This window comes from Ochotona princeps, chromosome 1, assembly GCF_030435755.1.
Source record: "Ochotona princeps isolate mOchPri1 chromosome 1, mOchPri1.hap1, whole genome shotgun sequence".
NCBI classification, from domain to species: Eukaryota; Metazoa; Chordata; class Mammalia; order Lagomorpha; family Ochotonidae; genus Ochotona; species Ochotona princeps.
In genome coordinates, this window is record NC_080832.1 from 93,911,476 (window position 1) to 93,930,116 (window position 18,641).

The 18,641-nt window shown below is 39.2% G+C and overlaps 1 protein-coding gene across 13 annotated transcripts in view; it reads left to right on the forward strand.

Moving 5' to 3' along the window:
* Positions 1-18,641, forward strand: part of DST (dystonin) — a 434,986-nt gene that overhangs the window by 311,054 nt on the left and 105,291 nt on the right. For all 13 annotated transcript variants that reach the window (XM_058661874.1, XM_058661883.1, XM_058661921.1 and 10 more), the window contains 7 exons: positions 4,958-5,081; positions 10,433-10,641; positions 11,264-11,581; positions 11,999-12,165; positions 14,150-14,306; positions 15,538-15,664; positions 18,563-18,625. In XM_058661874.1, coding sequence (XP_058517857.1) covers positions 4,958-5,081; positions 10,433-10,641; positions 11,264-11,581; positions 11,999-12,165; positions 14,150-14,306; positions 15,538-15,664; positions 18,563-18,625 — 1,165 coding nt within the window. The remainder of the gene's footprint in view (positions 1-4,957; positions 5,082-10,432; positions 10,642-11,263; positions 11,582-11,998; positions 12,166-14,149; positions 14,307-15,537; positions 15,665-18,562; positions 18,626-18,641) is intronic.

Sequence of the window (18,641 nt, forward strand, 5' to 3'; positions counted from 1 at the left end):
GTGTGCTGAATCAGGTCAGCACCACCTAACTGGACAGCTTCCCGTGGGATGCCAACTGCCTTCAAAGGTGCCTTTTTTCCCAGTCCTGTTTTAGCTTTCTTCCCTTTTTTCCACAAGCACAGAAACCAATCTGTATGATGTTTTCAGTTTCTATTTGAATGTGTGTCCAAGCTCCGAGTATTGGCAGAGGGCAGGGAAGATACTGAGACATTAAGTGACTTAATTTGCTAGGAAATGCAATAGTTTAAAATAATTACTATGATTGCCTATGTTACATGTAGTTAAGATATAATGTCCTATGTATAGAAGAGTATATAATGTAAGAATTACACGTGTTAAGTTAGAGCTATATTAAGAACAAGATTGCAGCCTGTATAAAAGTAGTTGTTATATAACTGAAGCAAAATAAAGAAAATTCCAAGCCAGTGATGTAGCTTTTTAACAGATACCTGGACGAATTTCAAAACTGGAAAATCGTATTTGGTAAATTCTGTAGAGAAAAACTCCTTTAGGCAAAGAAATATATACAGAATAGAGAATTTCAAATCAGATAACTTCTGATTAAGTCACAGTATGATTTTATAAATGAAATTTGTGATTAAAATTTTCCCTGGCATACATACCTGTTTTTCTTCAGGATGATCTAGTATGTATGCAGGTGAAATTTAATGAAGATTAGGTAGTCTCCATTCAGAAAAATAAATACTATTTTTTCCTTTTATTAATATTTAAATGCATGAAACTACTACAAAAACTGTTCACGCACATTTAAAATACTAACTTTTACTTATATTCTGTTGTAAAAAGAACACAACTTATGGAAGTCCTGTCGGCTCATTTGATATATTTCTGTCTAATGCACATTTTTCAGTAGCACATTGTTGGTAGCAATTCCTATTCATGAAGCTGTTAGCAGTATTGACAACATTGAGCTGTTTTCTTTCGAGAAAAGAAAACAGGATTTTAGCCTCATCACAGATGTAGAATATAGGTATGTTGGACTGGCCTTGAAACATGGATTGGAACTAGCCAAGGGGGCCTGACTACTTGGACACACGATGCCAAGCTCACGCTTGTATTGAGCTTGTAGGTGCTGTCCAGCCAGGAAGCTTTTGTGAACTGGTCAGTGCCCGTGACCTCAGGGACTTCAGTACCAAGGTTGCACTCGCATGGAGGTCCCTGTTTCAGATGCTTCCATCGCGTTTAGTTTTGTTAAAATCCTTTCGAAATAATATATGGTACACATTTGAATATTTTAATTTGAAGCTTTGTCCCAAAGTAGTACCATAACTGGTGCTAATGTTTAACTATAACCTGTTACATGTGAGAGGTAGAAATTGTTATCCTGCGTGAGTGTAATTTTGTAGATTGGTGTTATGGGCTAATTTGAAAAGAAGTAAAGGCACATGTAGATCTTTTCTAATCCATTTCTAAATTTTTGGATGGTAGATTTGGCTGTATTTGGCATTGGGTGTTTTTCTAGAAGCTCATAACTGTTACATGTTTATAATTCAGGGGACACTTGTGTGTTGGTACCATTGTTAGCTTTTGTGAAAAGACAAAAATGTTGAAACCCTGACCCTGTTCTTGGGGAACTCACATTCTGAAAGAAATTTGAGGGTAGGTAGGGCTCTTCTTAACTTTATTTGGACAATCTAAATAAACAAGTGATATAAATAAATTGTTGCTACAGTCTAGACTTCATTCTCGTTATAGGTCAAGTCCATATCTCAAGGGATTTTCTACTTTCTAAAATTACACAGTTTAGAGAATTTCCAAAACAGGATTATTTCTGTGCAGGGTTTTTTCTTGCCTCTAAAAACACCTGCAGGACCTGTTACTCTAATCACAGATCCCATGTTGGCCTTAGTTTGGTGGGCTTTTCAGCATGTGCAGGGACTGCTCAATGTGTCTTTATAATTTCTTGTATTATAAAAAGTTAGCTGAAATTTTTACCAGTGTCACTTAGGTTTTCATTTTAAAAAATAATACTTGCCAAAACAGAAGATAATTTTTTTAGGTTTTATACACTTGTTTATTTAGTTATTCATTCTGTGATTCTGTAAACTTCTATCAATCACTGTATATGTGCTAGGCACCGGACTGAGTACTGTTAATACATTTTCTCGTTCTCCAGAAATTTACAGCTTGATAAAAGACATAGATAAATTCAGTAATCTTCATTGGGTAATTCTAGAAGTTGTTGGCAAAGGGCTTAGCCTCAGGGATGAGGAGAAAAGAAACATTTCCCAGCTGAATATAAAGGCAACATATAAGAGCCATGTTCAGGATTAGGGGTTTGTGCAGGGGATGGTCACATGTAGATTGGTATGTAGAGGTTATGAAGATTGCGAGTCCAGTATGAACAAGTAGCTAAGATGGCAGTGTCGGTGGATGTTCTGGGACTGCTGAGTATAAAAAGGTAAGACTAAAGACATAGATTAGATATAGATTAGATTTCATTAGGCCTTTCAGAGCATGCTCAGATGTAGTTGTTATTATGAAGCACAGATCCTGAAAGACTGTAAATGGAGGAGTGATGGATGAAGCAGTTGTATGCAGGGGCTCAGTCAGGAAGCTGTTTTCAGTAATGAGAGGGACTGTTATGCTATGACCCAGAAATGCAGCGCAAACAAGTGATTTGCTTTCTGTCTGTCTTTGTTTCTCTCTCCCTTCGTTTCCTTTCCTTTCCTTTCCTTTCCTTTCCTTTCCTTTCCTTTCCTTTCCTTTCCTTTCCTTTCCTTTCCTTTCCTTTCCTTTCCTTTCCTTTCCTTTCCTTTCCTTTCCTTTCCTTTCCTTTCCTTTCTTTTCCGTTCCCTCTCTTCCTCCCTCCCTTCCTTCTTTCCTTCCTTCCTTCCTTCCTTCTTTCCTTTCCTCTTTTTCTTTCTTTCCCTTTCTTTCTGTCTTTTCATCTGTCTGTGTTTCTTTCATTCTTTCTTTTGTTCTTTCGTTCGTTGTTTAGAAAGACAGATGAAATTATCAGGGCTTGATGGTTGGTTTGCATATGGAACAGATTAAGAGAGGAGAAGACTCCAGTAGGGACATCCTGCTTTCTTCTTGGGTCATCAGGCGTAACCTCAGGAGGAAGTACAGGTGTAGGGAATGAGAGGCTGAGCCCAGATTTAGTGTTTTTGAGTTCTAAGGTGATTGTTTACGTCCAGATGGAAACACTCAAGAAACAGTTGGAAACCTGGGCCCATGGCCAGGGATGAGTTTGTTGTCAGTAGGATGTATGGGGCTCAAAATCTGAATGCAAGGCTGGAAGAGGGGCTTGAACACCCTAAGTGAAGTTAAAGCCAGGCACAGTGCTCATGCGGCGCATCAGCTCACTCGGGCAGAGATCTGCCAAGCATTTCAAAACTGCAGGGCCAAGCTTCTGGAAGCACTCTTTGTGATCCTGCTTCTACTGCCCTCGCTGTTCCCACTGCTAAACTGCATCTGCTTCCTTGGAGATCTGCAGGGACCTCTGTTGAGAAAGGTCAAGGAGTCATTATTCTGGTTGACATTGTCTTTTCTGAACCACTCAGGCATTGCTGACCTTTCCACCATCTGTCTTCCTTTAAGCTGGCGGAATGTGTGTGCTCCATACATCACTCTAAGAGAAACCCTGGGGAGCTTTATTTTATAAAGAGGTTTGTTTATCTCACAGTTTTGGAGGTTGAGAGTCCAAACAACAAGGTGCTGCCCCTGGGCCCTGTCCTCCTGAGTGTACACCATCAGGGCAGATGCCACCCCCGGGATAGCACGTGGGAGAGGGAGAGGACACATGGTGTGACAGGAAGGTGGAGGGAGTAGAGAGAGCAGGGTCTGTTTGTAATAACTCACTCTGCGAGAGACTAGGATCCCAGGAAAGCTACCTGATCCCTCCTCAGGGCACTCTGGCACTGACTCCCAGGAGGACTCCGTTTTTAAAAGTTCTACCCCTTCTGGGGACCATACTTGTACTATACACGAACCATGGGGACAGAATTATTTTGGGCTCATTTCCATCTCAGGATCACATTGTGTTTTCTGTCTCATCTCCCCTAAATTTGAATACTCTAGCTTGTCATGTGTGTCGTTAGTGGTCCCATCAACTGTCTTAACTAGCAATTCTTTTGATGTAGTTCCGGCTTCTGCATGTGCATTGTCCCTGAATTTGTAGCATGTGAGGGTCATTTTCTCTCATGTCAATTTCCATAATTTTTCTTACTTTCAGCATTTATTTACTTTCTGCCTTGAGTTTAAGATCCCTGTGAGTGGGACTGGCACTGTGCCATGGCAAGTAAAGCAGCTGCTTTGCAGTGCCAGCATCCCATTTGGGCACAAGTTCATGTCCCAACTGCTCTACATTCCATCCAGCTCCCTGTTGCTGTTGTGCTTGGGAAAAGCAACAAGAAATGGCCTAAGAGGCTGGGCTCTGGCCACCCCTGTGGGAGACCTGGAGACACTCCTGGCTCCTGGCGCGTGGCCATATCTATTCAGGATCTAATGATACGCATCATCTCTTTACCTGTAGTCAGAAACAGTCCCAAAGGGTTTTTTGTTTTTCTCTTCTCTCGCTTTTTTCTTTTGTTGTTGGTTTTGTGCTTGTTTAACTGGGGCTTTTGTCACTGCTCTTTTTGTACTTTGGTGTTCGGAGGCTAGTGTACAAATTTTTGAAGTGAGGTGAAGGGGAAGTTGAAGTTAAAGTAGGAAGGTTGCAAGGTCAAGAACCAGGCAGATTATTGTGAACAAGTGCTCCAGCGTTTATTTCAAGACTGAATTTGCATCATTCATACTGGTTGATTCTTTTGCTAATGCTGCTTTGTAACTGGTCTTATGTTGAGAACTCTGGGTAGGTTTATGATGATGACAGTTCTCATGATGGAAAATTTTGCTTTGTTCAGGCTTATCTTATTGTTAATAATTTGTTTTCATGTTTTAACTTTATTATGTATTCCTTTGGAGTATAATTGAAAAGCTTATAATTCCACAGGCTTTGCAAGGACAGATATCAAGTCAGCAGGTGGCAGTAGAAAAACTGAAGAAAACGGCTGAAGTGCTGTTGGATGCCAGAGGATCATTACTTCCAGCCAAAAATGATATCCAAAAGACACTGGGTAAGATTTTCATTGCTTTTCACAGATAAATTCTAAATAAAGGTCTTTTGGTAGATATGGAAATAAATTCACAAGTGTATATTGTGTTATTTATTTCTCATCTTCATCTCCAATGTGTAACAGAGTGTAAGGGAAGATATGTCTTTCTGGTAGATGTACTGCAACTTTGGTAGGGAGTTATGTTACTTGGAAAGAGCATGTTTATATTAAGATTGTAAACGTGGAAAACTGTTTGTATTGTTTACCACAAAAATAGAATCCTGTTAAATTCACTTGGTTGATGGAACTGGGCAGAGCTAGACTTAAATTTAGGGCAAAAATAAACTTGAGTGTTCTTATCAATAATAGGAGTAAGAACTCAGTGAGTAAACAGTTGTGTTTTTTTCTTTTTAAAAACATATTTATTTTTATTGGGAAGGCAGATTTACAAAGAGGAGAGACAGAGGGAAAGGTCTTACATCTGCTGGTTCACTCCTCAAGTGGTCGCAATGGCTGGAGCTGAGCTGAAGCCAGGAGCCAGCAGCTGCTTCCATGTTTCTCGTGTAGGTGCAGGATCCTAAGGATTTGGGTTGTCCTCAGCTTCTTTCCCAGGCCACAATCAGGGAGCTGGTTGGGAATGGAGCAACTGGGATATGAACCAGCACCCATATGGGATCCTGACGCATGCAAGGTGATGACTTTAGCCACTAGATTATTGCGCTGGGCCCCAAGAGTTGTGTTTTAAAGCACTGTTGTCAGTTCACGTTCTAGAGTCTCTGAGTGGCCTTATGAGGGTTGCAGTTACCCCATTTCTGCAGTGATACTAGAAACTTGTGTACAGTGGCAATGCTGTTTTTGTGCCATCTTGCTTTAGATAAATGTTTCTTGAGAGAAAAAGCTATTGTACAGTGGGACTTCAAAGCTCATGGAAAAGGTAATATTGGTGCAAGCATTAGTTTGAAATCCATGCATATTTCTTTCATAACACACGGTTTCCAAGAACTTTTTGAAGATCTTTCATGTTCTTCTCTGTGTCTACTTATAGTGTTTATACTGAATACACAGTGTATTATTAACCAACTGAATGTTGTTTCCTGTCTTAATATGAGTTTTGGGTTTCACTTTACTGTTTGTTTCATAATATTTAAACATGTGGGTTGAAGTTGTTATGTATTTCTGTGTACATATGTGTGAAATACAAAAATGTCCACAGCAGATGCTCATGCATATGTTTCGCCATAAATAAAGCAGGAATAAAAGTCGGAGTAGGAATGTTAAATGATGGCCTGGCATGATGGCTCAGTGGCTAAATCCTCATCTTGTAAGTGCTGGAATTCCATTTGGGTGCCAGTTCATGTTGCAGTTCCTCCACTTCCAAGCTACCTCCCTGCTTGTGGCATGGGAAAGCAATAGAGGATGTCCTGAAGCCTTAGGACCCTGCGCCCACATTGGAGACCCAGAAGAAGCTCCTGGCTGCTGGCTTTGGAGTGACTTATTTCCGACTGCTGTGGCCACTTGGGGAGTGAACCAACAACCAAAAGATCTTTCTCTGACTCTCCATCTTTCCGTACATCTGATCTACCTTTCCAATAAAAATAAATACATCTGAAAACAAAACAAAAAACCAAAAGAATTGTTAAATGAAAAGCAGTGGGGGAAATTTGTTCTTCTAAAATGATTGTGTGGAAAGGAAACCATTTTTTACTCTGATGCAGATCCCATCTTTATTGACCATGAATCCCATTAATAAAGAATTTTGTGTTTGTAATATATATATATATATATATATATATGTAAACTATATAAACACATTGCTAGGTTATTACATGTATTATAATTCTGACCACAAAGCAAAGTAGAATTTTAAAGTGTAAGGTGAAATTGTGGATGGCGGTTCTGACATTGCATTCCTCTCTCTCAGTTTGGTATCTTTGACATCTGCCCTGAAGAGCACTGCTGGAAGAACCGAGGCAGAAGGTTTTGAAAGAGATAAACATATTTAAATAGTATTGTTTTGGTTTGAAAAGGCATTTTGTCATTTTCCCATTTGTTATGCACATGGTTTCATTTTGAATCGTTTGAAATTCAGATTATATTAAGATTTGAAAACTTGCTGTCACAATTTCCTAGGGATATATGAAACTGTATGTTAGAGAGGAGTTTCTTGGGGTCTCACTTCTCAGAAAACTCGTGACTTGAAAGCAAACATACATTTTTTGTAGTATATTTTGTTTTGCACCTTTTCCAGAAAACTTTATAGTTAGTAAAATCTGTAAGTTATCAGTGAACATATTTGATCACTAAAAAGCAGTGTTAGCAGTGTTTTATCTTAGTGTCTTAGCTGCTAAAACAAAAAAGTGTCACCTGGGTGGCTTAAACAACAGCCATTTCTTACAGTTCTGGAGACAGGAAGTTCAGGATCAAAATTTTACTTCCAGGTTTGTCAATGTCCACTTTCTCGATGTTTCCTCTTTCCATGAAAGGAAGTAGTAGAGGACAGTCTTGTCTCATTACTCTTCCTGTGATTCATCCATTCATGAGGAATGCAGGCTTATGACCTAATGGAGGGGAAAAAACCCTTAATTTTTCCTGTACTCACACACCACTGATAGCAGTATGGAATAGTTCTGTTACCAGTTCCTAGCTGTGCCCTTTTTTTTTTGTCTGCACCACAAGCAGTTTTCCAGCTGGACATCCTGTCATTGAATTCAGTTCCCATGGGTCAAGGGCTCAGATCCCCCAAAGATTTTAGGTGCTTGTCACAGGTTCTGGGTTGTACTTGCAGTTCTACCCAACTGGTTAGCTATTGAGTTTCCCGTGATCCCTGATCCTTGAGTTCATTTCACTTGGTAGGACAGCTTATAGAACTCACAGAAACACCACTTAGTGTTTACTCACTTATTCTGAAGGATGCGGATGAAAGAGCTGTGGGAAGTGTGGGACAAGATGTTTGGAATCTGAATCGCCTTTCCTTGCTTGCCTCCCTCATGAAATATGCATGTGTTCACCTGTCAAAATCTCCACTGCCCATTGGTTTTTAAGGAGGCTTCATTGGATAAGCACATTGAATCATATCATGGGCCATTGGTAGCAATTCAGCTTTCTGTCTCTTCCCTCTCTGGAGGTTAGGAGTTAGGAATGAAAGCTACAACTCTTGTATCATGTGGTTTGTTCCCTCATCAAGCAGCTTCCAAACCTGAAACTGTTGATAAGCCCATCAAGTCACATTCGTATCGCCCAGGAAATTCTAAGGGAATTAGGAGCTGGGTTAGTCACTTTCACCACTCAGGAAGTTATGACGGTTTTTGGAGCTCTGTGTCAGGAACAGATCAAAAACCAAATATCATTATCAAAGGTACTTCAAGTACCCTTGTCGCTCAGGAAATTACAAGGATTTTAGGAACTCTATTTCCAGGAGTCTATAGTCAAAGAGCAAATATATGTTTTTTTTTTTAGTTTATCAAAACATCACACTTTCCAAAAACCCTATATATCAACCATAGCCAACGGTAACACTTTCTGCATTAATTATATGGAAATAGCTGTCCTTGGGATTCCACTCACCATGATTAAGAAGATAGCTGAAATGAGTCACCATTGAGATTGAGTTCACCTGCCGATCACAAGCTGAAGTTCAGAGAATCTGTGCTCGTGACTCTTACAGTAGGGCTCCTGTTTGCACCTGCTGCTTGTTTCCTTTCCCTATAGCATCTTGTTGCTGAGTAGATGCCAGCTTCTTTACCAATCGCCATCCCCATGGGTTTCTTTATGTGTTAGTAACAGGAGCATGATTGTCTCTTCATATCATTGGCACTGCTCAGTTCAGTGAAAATTTGTCAAGGGGTGTGTGTGTGTGTTTTAACAGTGTCATGTTTTAATAATCAGAAGAAGAATATTGTTTGGCTATATCATTTTCCATGGCTCAAGCATAAATATTTCTTTTAATAGAGATGTTTCCAGTTACACTTTCTTTGATGCATTCCATGAAGTATCAAAGCAATTATAAATAAATCAAAGTATTTTTCATATTCTTAGAAGAGATCAGTTAAATTGACTACAAAAATCAGATTCTTTTCCAGAGACAGAGAGATGGTTTCTTAAAAACCATCATTCTTTGAACTCCTCAGTGATCTGTGATAGACAGTGTAGAATGTTAAAATGTAGAGCCTTATGTTTGGTGGGGCTAGGCCAGAAAGAATTTGCTTAGTATTAAAATTTCACAATTGAAAGTAAAGTTTATCTCATATGAGGTAGCCTAACCTGTTAATTTCTACATTTTATGTACTATTAAACTTGTTTTTTTTTTTAAGAAAAGGTTTTTTTAATTTGAAAGGTAGATGTACCAAGAGAGATGGAGAGACAGAGAGATCTCTCATCTGCTAATTCACTGTTAGCTGTAACGTCTGGGGTTGAGTTAGGCCAAAGCCAGGATCCTGGAATTCCGTACAGGTCTGCCAAGTCCTGTGGGCCTTCTTTGACTGCTTTCCCCACCACATTAACAAGGAGCTGGATGGGGAGTACGCAGCCCATCCACTCACGTGGAATGCCAGCATCACAGGTGTGGCTTAACTCCCTGAATTTCAGTGCCAGTGCCAGTCGCTGCTATTAACCTTGTCATTGCACGTATTATGGAAATCTGATGTCAACTTCAGGTGGATTATCTCTGTCTATTTTCTGATTTTATTTGCATTTGCTAATTGGAATACTTAGGTTGTAAGGAATAACAAAAATTTGGTGTATGTGTGTGTAAATGGGGCAGTAAGGAGAATGGAGAAAAGGGATAATACGAGAGTTGAGTGTGATTGTTTTTGTATGTAAAGCTTAACTTCTCTAACTGTATTTTGTCTCAATAGTTACAAGGGATGCTCATAAGGTTCATGGAAAATGTGCTTCTTAAAAAAATACTATGCAAGGATTTCAACGTTTTCACCAAGTAAACTTACCTTTTAAAACCATTTTTCCATGAACTTTGTTAACAGCCTCATAAGTGTGGCTGTTACCTTCCCCCTAGAATGGGTATCAGTAAGTATATTAATTTGAAATGTCAGTTGAGATAGTTATCACAGGGACTTGCTGTTCGGATCACTCTTTCAGCTCTCTGGGGCAGTTAAAATGTTTACCCCAAATCTCTTTTCAGATACACTTACTATACACACAGTTATTGCAAGAATTCAATTTTTTATTTTCTACTGGGATTTCTGTTAAGGTTTTAGATAGTGTTTAACTTACACATTATGAATTTAGCATTTAAACTCTTTAAAAATTGTCTTATCTTTGTGTGGAAACTTCCGTGATTCACCTTGGCGTATTTTTGAAAAGGAATGTGGCAAAGAGAACTTTGTGGCTGACGTTTCCTAATTTGTTTGGACTAGATGACATTGTGGGGAGGTATGAGGATCTGTCCAAGTCTGTTAATGAACGCAATGAAAAACTCCAGATAACCCTGACCCGTTCGCTGAGCGTGCAGGATGGCCTGGATGAAATGCTGGACTGGATGGGAAGTGTGGAAAATTCTCTCAAAGAACAAGGTCAAGTGCCCTTAAACTCTGCTGCTCTTCAGGATATCATCAGTAAAAACATCGTAAGTGACACGTTAAAGAGAAAAAAAAAAAAGAATCCCAGGTACAGAGAAAAAACAAGAGCCTGTTTTGATAAGCTCCAGGATCAGGTAGATTTAAGGTAGTTTTTAAAGACAGAAAAGAGACGTTTCCTGAATGGAACACTGTGGAAAGCTGTTCTCGTGTGAGATGGCTTTGTCTAGGAAGGCACACAGGCAGTCCTTGGTATGCTTTTCATGAATGTTATTAATTACAGAGGGCTTACCCCTGTGTGGACTCTTATCTAGTTTACTGTTGCTCCAGCCAGCTGCACAGGAGGTTAATCGTATCAGGCTTGTTGTTGTCCAGCCTTTTAAAAATTAGGAGCATGGCTAATCCCCAAGCTCCGATAGATCCTGGTGATGGAGAACCAGCAGCCCCCTGCCTCGCTCAAGCAGCCTGCCAGCTGTTCCCGCTCTCCCTTGAAGAGATTTTGGAATAGATTCCTCCAGGGACAGCTCCAATTTGTCATTTGGTCCCAACCACTAACCTTCTTTGTCACAGGTTGTCCGAGCTCATGTTGTTGTGAATAGTAACTTTTTAAACTCCATGGCATGCTTTGTGCATGTTATTATAAGACTCAGTCAATTATTTGGTCTTTCTCAGATGCTGGAACAAGACATTGGAGGTCGTCAGAGCAGTATAAATGCCATGAATGAAAAAGTAAAGAAATTTATGGAAACAACAGACCCGTCCACTGCATCCTCACTGCAGGCAAAAATGAAGGACTTGTCTGTGCGGTTTTCAGAAGCAAGTCGCAAACACAAAGAAAAACTGGCTAAAATGGAGGAGCTAAAAACCAAAGTAGAACTGTTTGAGAACCTCTCGGAAAAACTCCATGCCTTTTTAGAAACAAAAACTCGGGCTCTAACTGAGGTGGACGTACCGGGGAAAGATGTTGCTGAATTGTCTCAATGCATGCAGGTATGGCTTCCGTAATGCTCCCTGAGTGTCAGCAGAACCATGACAAGGTCAGATGAGCTCATGTATCGACTGGCACAGTTACCATGAACAGTCGTTTTAATCATTTATGAACCAGTAATGATCTGTCATCTTCTCTTTGACGCTTTTGCTCATTTATTGGAAAAGAATGCCATTTGTCATATATATCAGATTGTAAATGTAGCATCTGTGTGCTAGAACCTATGGAGACAAAATATAGATCGCAGTTTCTAAATTCACTGGAGATTTCTGTGTTTCCTTTCAAGTAACCTATGTGTGTTTATAATGTTTTGAGTACGGACTCATTTTCTTTGTGATTCTGGTCCCATCCTTACCTGTGGATGGAATGTCATTTGAAGCACTAGCAGTATCTGTAGTGACCAACTACAACCTCTACAGGAATCGACTTCGGAATTCTTGGAACACAAGAAAGATCTTGAAGTTTTGCATGGTCTCCTGAAGGAGATAGCCAGCCAAGGCTTACCTGGCGATAAGGCTTTGGTGTTTGAAAAGACAAATAATTTATCAAAGAAATTTAAGGAAATGGAAGATACCATCAAAGAAAAGTAAGCACTCCTTCCAGATTTTCTTCTACTTGATAATAACTACAAGAATTGTCTTTATATGTATTTGGCTAAGTAGCACAATTTTGGAAATTGAAGAATAACAATTGGGGTAATTTCATCAATATTTATATATTTTTATTTTAATTTTTTTTGCTGTTAAGTATATTACCTGTTCATGTATGAAGGAGGAAAATGTAACACTTCTCATTTAAAAGCAGAAAGTATTACATAAGAAAAACTATCTAAATTCACTTTAGTCTCTAAGGCTTTTGGCAAATATCATGTATTTATTTGCAAAGACTGAAATAACCTCGAAAGATAGGTTGTGATTCTTTACTTTCTGGATTCAGTTCAGAATCTGGAACAATTTCAATATAGGTTTGAAAAAAGATTTATTGGCTTATTTGAAAGGCAAATTTACAAAGAGAAAGTGAGCTTTGATCTATTGGTTCATGCTTTCTATGGCAGCGGTGGCTACGGCTGCACCAGGCTAAGCCAGGAGCCATCTATATTGGTTCATGCTTTCTATGGCAGCGGTGGCTACGGCTGCACCAGGCTAAGCCAGGAGCCATCTATATTGGTTCATGCTTTCTATGGCAGCGGTGGCTACGGCTGCACCAGGCTAAGCCAGGAGCCATCTATATTGGTTCATGCTTTCTATGGCAGCGGTGGCTACGGCTGCACCAGGCTAAGCCAGGAGCCATCTATTCCACCTGCACCTCCTGCATGGTGTGGCCAAGCACTTGTTGGTCTTTTGCTGCTCTCCCAGATACATTTGCCAGGGAGGTGGATCGGAAGTGGAACAGCTTGGACTTGAAGTGGTATCATTTGGGTGTTGGCAGGGTGGCTCAGACAAAGGCTTAGTCCACTGTGCCGCAATGCTGGCCTGTTTAATTATGTTTTAGAGAGTGGCAGAAAAAGACAGGAGTTTATGAAAAAACAAGATCAGAATATTAGACTGAAGTTGTATAGGAGTAATTCTTTTGACTGAACTTTTGTATTTCTGTTCTCATTGAGTTTGGAATATAAATGATTTTGTTGAAGTTTGTATATGGGCCCTCCAACATAGACAGTGGTAATTTCTACTCAGTGGCTTTCATATTTCTTTGTAATTCTTATGTAAAACTTTTGAGTGCTGTCTACTGCTCACAACGCCGTGTTTTCCATCGAGTCATGATATTTAATTCATATTACACTGAAGGAATATATTCGGCTTTCCTAGGTAATCGCTAGATTAGTTCTCCTTTCAGATGGATCCAACTTTAAAATGATGTAGTCATCAGTTATTAGGTCAGCTGCAGTGAGTGTATTCTGATCTGCTCCATAACCCACATGCTCACAAATGTGCACATGTCACCCGTATGTGGATTGTAATGGTCCTCACAGTTGATCATGTGCTCCCTCATTGGTGATGAAGATGCAGAGGGACTCACACCGTTTACCATAGAGCTTCCTGCATCTCTGTGGTAGAAGTGCCCATCAAAATTCTCCAGTCATGGTTCATCTTATTTTGGGTCTTAATTCTGTTCCTCCCCCAAATCTATTGAAGTGATTGCAGTATGGTATAGAAAACACTAGGTGGCATTATCTTCTCCCCGTTTCTTATTTGTAAACATTTCCTCCCTGGTTCTGTGCCTGCTGGCAGTAAGCATTATATAAAATGGACAGATCAAAGCTCAGTGAATCTAAATAATGTTAAAACTGTTTATGTAGCCTTGGAGTTTATGTAGCATTGTAAAGTGCCATATGGGTTACAGATTTGCTGGCTGCTTCTCCCTTGCCTGAGAAGTCGATAAATAGTTAGCAGATTTCACTTGCCACCCAGGAACCTCTCCTCTCTTCTCAAAGGGACTGAATGTGTGTGGAAGTGTTCTTTCACAATATTGAGCCCAATATAAAAACAATAATGTAGTTTGTAATTATCAGTTCTTTAGAACATTTCCTTTTTGTGCTTTAAGTTCTGCTTTTAACTTTTGTGATTCAGAAAAGAAGCTGTAACTTCTTGCCAAGAGCAGCTGGATGCTTTCCAAGTGCTTGTTACCTCATTGAAGTCATGGATAAAAGAAACAACAGAAAGAGTGCCTATTGTGAAGCCTTCTTTTGGTGCTGAGGATTTAGGAAAATCTTTGGAGGAAACTAAGGTGACTCTGGCATCTACTATGAGTTTTTCTTTTGCTTGTGTCAGTTATCAGTGGTTTAAAGACTAATGATTGTTTTTTGACCTAATATAAATTCAGTCACATATATGTACTGTATATATATTGGTGCACTTTGCAAATTGTGACATACGTAGGATGTAAACTTCCAGTTAATTCTTTTATTATTTGTTAAAGGATTTATTTTTTGTTATTGGAAAAGCAGATTTACAGAGAGAAGGAGAGAAAGGAGAAAGGCATCCACTGGTTCACTGGTTCACTCCCCAAATGACCACCATGGCTGGAGCTGAGCTGATCTGAAGCCAGCTGCTGAGAACTTCTTCGAGGTCTCCCACTAGGGTGCAGGGTCCCCGGGCTTCGTTGGGGCCATCCTCCACTGCTTTCCTAGGCCATAATCAGGGAGCTGGATTGGAAGGGGCACCCATATTGGATTTTGGCCCTGGGAGGTGGAGGATTAGTCAGCTGATCCATTACGCTGGCCCAGATAATTCATTTTTAAAAAAGATGTCAGTGAACTAGTTAGCAGCTTCTGTTCTAGTATGCAAGCTTCTTTTCTCTTTAAATTTCTGCTTAGCTTCAGTTATTTTTACTACCCGTTCTTGAAATCTTGCAAAAAACATCCTTCTCTTTCACTCAGCATTACTTGAGATTGGATATATCATATTTATTGTTTGAAGATAGAGGTTATTTTGAATATCCCACACACAGTTCACAGGTCTTTACTAACTGACTCAAGTCATAAAGCTAGCTAATGGTCATAGGACTAGTAGTAGGATTAGTAATAGCAGTCTTTCTACTCCAGAGTTAGAGAAGGGTTTTTTCCCATAATTCGTGGACATTTTGATGGTTAAAATTCACTGTTAAATGGAATTCTGAATTCTCACTTATTTTGATTTTTCCTAGTATATTTGACATTGTAATTTGGCCTTTACCTAGCACAGTTTTACAGACTTACAGTTGACAGTTGCTTTGGAACCCAAGGCAGCCAGGAACAGCTTGAGTTACTCCATGGCTGGGAGCAGAATGCAGAATGGGCCACACCCCACTTCTCACTGCTAACAGCGCTAACAGTCACCTGGGCTGTGGCAATACGATGGTGCTCTCCTCTATTCATTTCCCCATAAGTAAAGGGATATATATTTAAGAAATTGAACTAAAATGTGAAACTTTGAAAACATTAAGAAAACTAAAAAAAAATGTGTTTTTATATCTCAAGAAATTACAAGAAAAGTGGAGTTTGAAAACACCAGAGGTTCAGAAAGTAAACAACACTGGGATCTCATTATGTAACCTTATAAGTGCAGTGACCACTCCAGCGAAGGCAATAGCAGCAGCTAAGTCAGGTATGTGGTTTGTTTATATGCCAAAACTGTACGAATCTGATTCATCCAAGTTCATATTACTTCTGCATTTTTTTTTACATCAGTGTATCAATTATATAAAGTAAAATGCAAAGTGAAATGTGACAAGAGAAAGCTGCTAAAACCTGCCATGCAAAAGTGGCTGTACTAATCATATTTCAGATTCTTCTCAAGTTTCATTTTTTTTGAAAGACTATAACTAAAAACTAGTCAAATCAGTGTGTAAGAAAAAAGTGGCATTAAATTGGAGGAAGGGACAGATCCGATTCCAGTTCGTTTGTTGCTTAAGCTAATTAAATGGAAATGCTGAAATTCTTTCTGAAATGTTTTTATTCTCATTATGATGTTGATGAAGAAATGAGCTAGTCTCTTGGGAGGAAGTGAGAGAAGGAAGCAGACTGTAGCATGGGCCTGTTTTATTTTATTTCCATCTATGTTACTGTGTACACTATTCCCACAGAAAACAATTAGGCCATATGTTAGCCAGCATATCTAAATCACAAGCTAAGCCATAGTTGACTCACTCTTCTGAACAAAAGGGGAGGGTCATGTATAAATATTGATTATAATACTAAGTGAGTCGGAGGTACAGCTTTTAGTTTAAAAAACATACCATATAACAAGTTTTTTTTTTTTTTTCTGAAGTCCAAGATCGACAGAAGGCAATCTCATGTCTTTATTCTGAGGATCCTCTGTGGTTTATCTCTAGCGACCAGGCACCCAGCTGTCCCTGTTGTGATCTTATGGTCCAGCTGGGCCTTTCTCAACCAAGCATTTATTCCACTCTGTTAATCCCATTTCAGGGAATGCCCACATTGTGTATGGTGTGGTGATTTTTCTTTCTCTCCTAATCAGATTTCCTAAAATGCCCAGTTGTACTTTTTTTTTTTAACTAAAAGGACTTCTGTTATGTTTTATTTATTTTCATTATTCATGCCTCCTTTATGTTGGCTGAAAATATAAAAGTGTTTTTTTTAATTATTCTTTTTACATTGGTTTTTCAGTCTTTGAGCATCTACAGGATATATCATCTCCATCTGAAATGTGCTTGTGTGTAATTAATAATAAATGAATATATATGAATTTTATTTTATTTAATTAATTAAAAAATTGTTTTTGAGAGAGAGAGTACAAGTTCTATGTGCTGGTTCATGCACCAAATACTGAAAGAAGCTAGGGCTGAACTGGGCCATAGCTCAGAGTTGGAAATTCAGTCCAAGTCTCCCACTGGATGTCAGCTACTCAATTACTTCAATACACTGTCCCTCCAGCGTGCACATTAGCAGGAAGCTGAAATTGGGACTGGAGTGAGACTAGAACTCAGGCTGTGTGTAATTTTTTTAAGGGTTAAAACTTAAGGTGCAAACTTTTACATAATCCTGGGGCAGTACTGTACACCGCAGGTCAAACTGTCCCGTTATGTCTGTATTCCACATAGGCATTGCTTGGAGTCCTGGCTGTTCCAGTTCCTGTTGCTCCTCAGCAATGTGCTTGGACAGGCAGTAATGCATGCCCCCTGCCACTTGTCTGGGAGACGGGTGGAGTGCTAGGCTCCTGGCCTTGACTTGGTCCAACCTTTTCCATTTACAGCTGTCTGAGAATTGAACAAGCAGGTGGAGGATTCTGTCTCCCTTTCTGAACGTGATTCTGCCTTTCAGATAAATTTAAACAATGTTCTGCTTGTTTTCTGACGGTTGGTTTGAGACACTGTCTCTGTGTTTTGAAGAGGTGGCCAACAAGTAATTGATTTCTTAGTATTCTTACTATGAAGAAGCTACCCATGCTAGATGGTGTATGGAAAACAAGAAATTATCATTACAGTCGGCAAGTAGTTCCTGTTTGTTAGGCAATCGTTACTTATCTGTAGTTCTCGCCAGTATTCTTACAAATTAGGTACTAACTTTATTGGTTTGACTGCTTAGTTTGTCCAACTTCATGACTAATAATTGGTAGACTAGAATTAACCCTTAGCTGAGTTAGAGGCCAAGGCTCAGGCACTCCTAACTGCTGCGCTCACTCGTACTTTCTGTGTTGATATGTAAATTTAATAATAGATTTTTTTTTGTTTTTCTTTTTCACTTTCAACTTTTTCCATTTATTTTTACTTCGTGCTGCTTTCCATAGGCCCATAGTAACATTATGCAGCTTCACCAGACAATCTTAAGTCTTCCAGTGAGGCAGACACTGGTTCATCAGTCTTTGTGCTTTGTCCAACACACATTTACTGAGCACTTCTGGGCTTCAGTAGCTTTAGTCTAGCAGTGAAACAATGTATTTGTAACTTTCCCTGAATTAATATTCAATGACTTTTTAAATTATTATTACTATTTTCATGATGCAATTTTGTAGGTATAGGGATTTCTCCCTTTCCTTCTCCTTTCCCCTCCTCTTTTTCCCCCTTCTACCATTTTCCCTCCTGTTATTACAGTTGTAGAGTACTTTAGATACAAGGTTGACGTTCTATTGGAGTGCACCATGGCACTGTAGGTATAGGTAAAGGTAGAAGATGTACTATCATGTGGTCAAGGTCTCTTTAACTGTTTCAGTGGGAGTCCTCAGGAGTAGAGAGGCTGCTGCAAGGTATCTTCACTTCCCAGTGTGCTAGTCTCCATTATGTGCTTCATCTATGCAAATATGCATCTATGATTAATTTATGCGACCTAAACCTCTAAAGTAAGGCAAACATATCAATAATTTGTTATATATATGAAAAATAATTGGACTTGAAGTTTTAGAACTTTAAAGATCAACATTTTCAAATAGCAGTCATGTGTCTAAATAATGGGAACTATTTATGGGGTTTGATTCAGTATCATTTCCTGCTAATATATAAAAATACAGCATGTATCTGGAATTATTTCAGTGTTTATATTTCTGCAGGTGGAGTGATATTAAACGGTGAAGGCACAGACGCAAGTACTCAGGATTTTTTGGCAAATAAAGGTAAGTAGTAATTTTA